A 3,703-nucleotide genomic window follows, 5' to 3' on the forward strand; every position below is an offset into this window, starting at 1 on the left:
GGGGGGGGGGAGTGAGAGAAAAGTCCTGATGAAAAGAACCATGGCGCCCCGCAAGACACGACAAAAAAACTGGAGTCTGATAAAAGTGAGGCGGTTTTTTATCTCAGCCCTTCCATCTTAAAACACACAGCACAAGCAGCAGCATCTTTGCACATTTCAGTATCTCTAATAGGATCTATAGCACTCTTCTTCTTCTTCTTCTTCTTCTTCTTCTTCTTCTTCTTTTTTTTTGTTCATCATCAGTTATGCATGGTGGGGAAAAAAAAAAAAGGAAAAGTGTATCTCCCCAGAATAAGAGCAGAGCTGCTGTTACATCAAAAGAGATTATGTCTGTAGCAAAGAAAAGTCTGTTTGAAAAGAAGGATTAGATTTATTTTGGCTTTCAAACACCCCAAAAAAAAAAACCCCAGTGAATTAGTTATCCATCACCGGCTTTGAATTCAAAACGACATTTAAATAGAGGAAGCACACGGCGCCAGGACGTAACAAATGCACAGGTTTTTTTAATCGTGCTCCATATTTAGAGCTTAAATTCCTCCTCTTATGGTCCGTCGGTGCGACCAATTAGAGCGCCGCTTCTCAAAGTTACACCGGAGTTCCACGGCGGCGCTCGTCCAGCCTAACGAAGGAGAAGCTCATTACTGAGGAGAATCTGTAAAAATCCACAAGCTCAGTTTGACAAGGAGGTATAGAAAGGACGGGGGAGGGAAGGAGGGGGGGGGTAAGACCGGGAGAATGAGAGGAAGTGGATATTAATCTTTTCCCATGAGAACGTTTTAGTTTCACCTTCTCTGACTTGATCCCTCTCCCCCTCTCTCACCTCCTCCTCCTCCTCCCCTCAGCCTGGCGGAGAGGCTGTGATTCGCCAGCCTGTGTCTGGTCCGGGGGGTGGGGGGGGGGGGGGGGGGGGGGGGTAAGACGGAGATAAACAGCGTTTGCGAACAGAAAGTGGTGGAAGCGACGGCGGAGCAGGCGCCATCATTGGGGAGAGTTTCCCGGGTTATTCACTTTCCTCAGACCGAGAGGCAGTGATGGAGTGATGTGGGCGCTGGCTGTGGCACAGCGCCACCTGCCTCGCCAGTGGACTGATGGCGTGCGCCGGGATCAACGGGGAATAAAAAATTATCCTATAAATGCCTTTTTCATTGGAGTATTCTGTTAGTTTTACCTGCTTCTCTTTCTGCGGCGCTGCTGTGATGTGTTTATGATTCATGTGGCCTCTGACCGTCTGTTCTCTCATCTTTTTTTAGATGCTGTCACAGAGCGCTGAGAGCGTTCCTGCGAGCGGCGATGGGACCCGGTGAGGTCGCGGACATGATAAGAAATCTCCACGGAGCTCCGTTTCAATCACAACAGCAACACTAGACAGTGGAGACGTCCATTATCTGAAATTAATGTCAGCTGTGTTGCGGAGGCAGCCTCAAGCTGCGCCGCCAGATCTGAGACACCCCATGGAGGCGTGGCCTGGACAGGTCCCACACTGCTGCCACTGGTAACACCAGCCCGATGAACAGAGATGCCTTCTAAGGTCTCCTGCTTGTACCTGCTGACAGTGGTTTGTTGGGCCAGCGCTCTGTGGTACCTGAGTGTGTCCCGCCCCTCCACCTCCTACGTGGGTCAGCTGACTATCCCGATACGCAGGACGCCCAAGGTGAACAAGAATGCCACCTTCAGCAACATCCGAACGCGCTCGCTCAACCCGCACGACTTTGGCTACATCATCAACGAGGCCAGGAAGTGCGATGCGGAGCCGCCCTTCCTCGTCATCCTGATCAGCACCACCCACAAGGAGTTTGACGCCCGTCAGGCCATCAGAGAGACATGGGGCGACGAGAGCACGTTTCCAGACGTGCGCGTGGTCACGCTCTTCCTGTTGGGCCGCAGCACGGATAACGTTCTCAACCAGATGGTGGAGCAGGAGAGTCAGATCTTTCACGACATCGTAGTGGAGGATTTCATCGACTCGTACCACAACCTGACGCTGAAGACGCTGATGGGGATGCGCTGGGTCGCCACCTTCTGCTCCAAGGCGCAGTACGTCCTCAAGACGGACAGTGACATCTTTGTCAACATGGAGAACCTCATCTACAACCTCCTGAAGCCCACCACCAAGCCCAGGAGGAGGTACTTCACCGGCTACGTCATCAACGGCGGGCCAATCAGGGACATGCGCAGCAAGTGGTACATGCCCAGGGATCTGTACCCGGAGAGCAAGTACCCGCCCTTCTGCTCCGGCACCGGCTACATCTTCTCAGCCGACGTGGCCGAGCTCATATACAAGACGTCGCTACACACCAGGCTGCTGCACCTGGAGGACGTGTACGTGGGCGTGTGCCTCCGGAAGCTCGGCATTCACCCGTTCCAGAACAGCGGCTTCAACCACTGGAAGATGGCCTACAGCCTTTGCCGCTACCGGCGGGTGGTCACCGTCCACCAGATCTCCCCCGAGGAGATGCACCGCATCTGGAACGACATGACCAGCAAGAAACACCTGAAGTGTTAGCAGGTAGCCGGTGGAGGAATCGAACGCCCTCTCATCAACTGCTTCTCCGTCATTGGCGTCGGCAGATACTGTACAGCACGTGGCGCCGAGCTGAAAGAACCGTATCGACAAAGTGTCCGGGCTTCGTCCTGCTGTGCCAGGACTCTCTGTAGTGCAAGGCCAAAGCAAACTTCTCTGTACTGCTCTGTCCTCTCTGTCTCACTTCAAGGGGTTTTTCAGTGCTACTTCCTGCGGCACCGTCGTTTTTATAGGGAATGATGAGACAGGAAGTGCAGACGCCTGTGTTTTAGCTTCTCAAACTGTTACGAAACAACCAGATCACACAAACGTCAACACACTGAACACAGACGTTGGCCTCTGGAGTTGAGCTCTAACTCTGAATGTTGCTCATGTATTTTCAGTTGTTGTACTTTCTGAACAAGGTGTTACTGTTGGATGTATTGTCTGTGACTGCAGCAGCTGGGACCGCGGCGAGCTCTGGATTATCACCGAGCCTGATTCCTTTCAAGACGTATTTTTCTTACAACAGATCTGCAGATCTTTGTGAAGGTTTCCTCTAGACGGCGTGGAGACGTCGGCTGCTTCACGTTCCCGAGTGAATGTTACTTCTGTTGATGTGTACCGTGCGGTTGTTTGTCTCAGGCAGCGCTGTGAGCTGGGCTGCACAACATTATATTTTCTATTACTTGATCATAAAGGAGAGCAGATGTAATGTAAGAGCAGTGGAAGACCAATATTACTCTTTTGAGCGCTTTCTTCTTTTCAATTACTTGAGATTAAATAAACTGCTTTTATAAGACTTGATATCGTATTTATTCCATAAAACAATATAAAAAGTTTCTATGCCACCTGGTTTATAACGGACGCCCTCGCAGGATTACACCCTGAAGGGTTTCGTCATGTTGTAAAACATGAGCTGCGGAAACGACAGCGTTTCATTAGCCACCGCGGCTCAGAGCAGCAGCTGTGCTCAGTTTGAAGTCCCACATCTCAACACGTCACTGACGGGCGAGAGCCGCTGAAATCTCAGTGCGGAGCTGGAAACATGTTCTTTTCCACGCAGGTGTTGGTGCGAGAGCGTTAAGCGGCGAGCAGAACCCAACGTGTGATTACATCAACCGTAGCATCTGAGTGACTGGCAGCTGAGAGGCTGTGTTCAGCCGTACGGTCTGAACAGGAGTAAATGGATTTTTATGTCAA

At 51.4% G+C, this 3,703-nt stretch overlaps 1 protein-coding gene across 4 annotated transcripts in view; it reads left to right on the forward strand.

Moving 5' to 3' along the window:
* Window positions 1-3,302, forward strand: part of LOC111672376 (beta-1,3-galactosyltransferase 1-like) — a 94,351-nt gene extending 91,049 nt beyond the window's left edge. For all 4 annotated transcript variants that reach the window (XM_023429783.2, XM_087180285.1, XM_087180286.1 and 1 more), the window contains one exon: window positions 1,251-3,302. In XM_023429783.2, the coding sequence (XP_023285551.1) occupies window positions 1,517-2,503 (987 nt within the window). In that variant the 5' untranslated portion in view covers window positions 1,251-1,516 and the 3' untranslated portion in view covers window positions 2,504-3,302. The remainder of the gene's footprint in view (window positions 1-1,250) is intronic.
* The last annotated feature ends 401 nt before the right edge of the window (window positions 3,303-3,703 follow it).

This window comes from Seriola lalandi, unplaced genomic scaffold, assembly GCF_002814215.2.
Source record: "Seriola lalandi dorsalis isolate HSWRI2012SDOR001 ecotype SW California unplaced genomic scaffold, Sedor1 jcf7180002054899, whole genome shotgun sequence".
NCBI lineage: Eukaryota > Metazoa > Chordata > Actinopteri > Carangiformes > Carangidae > Seriola > Seriola lalandi.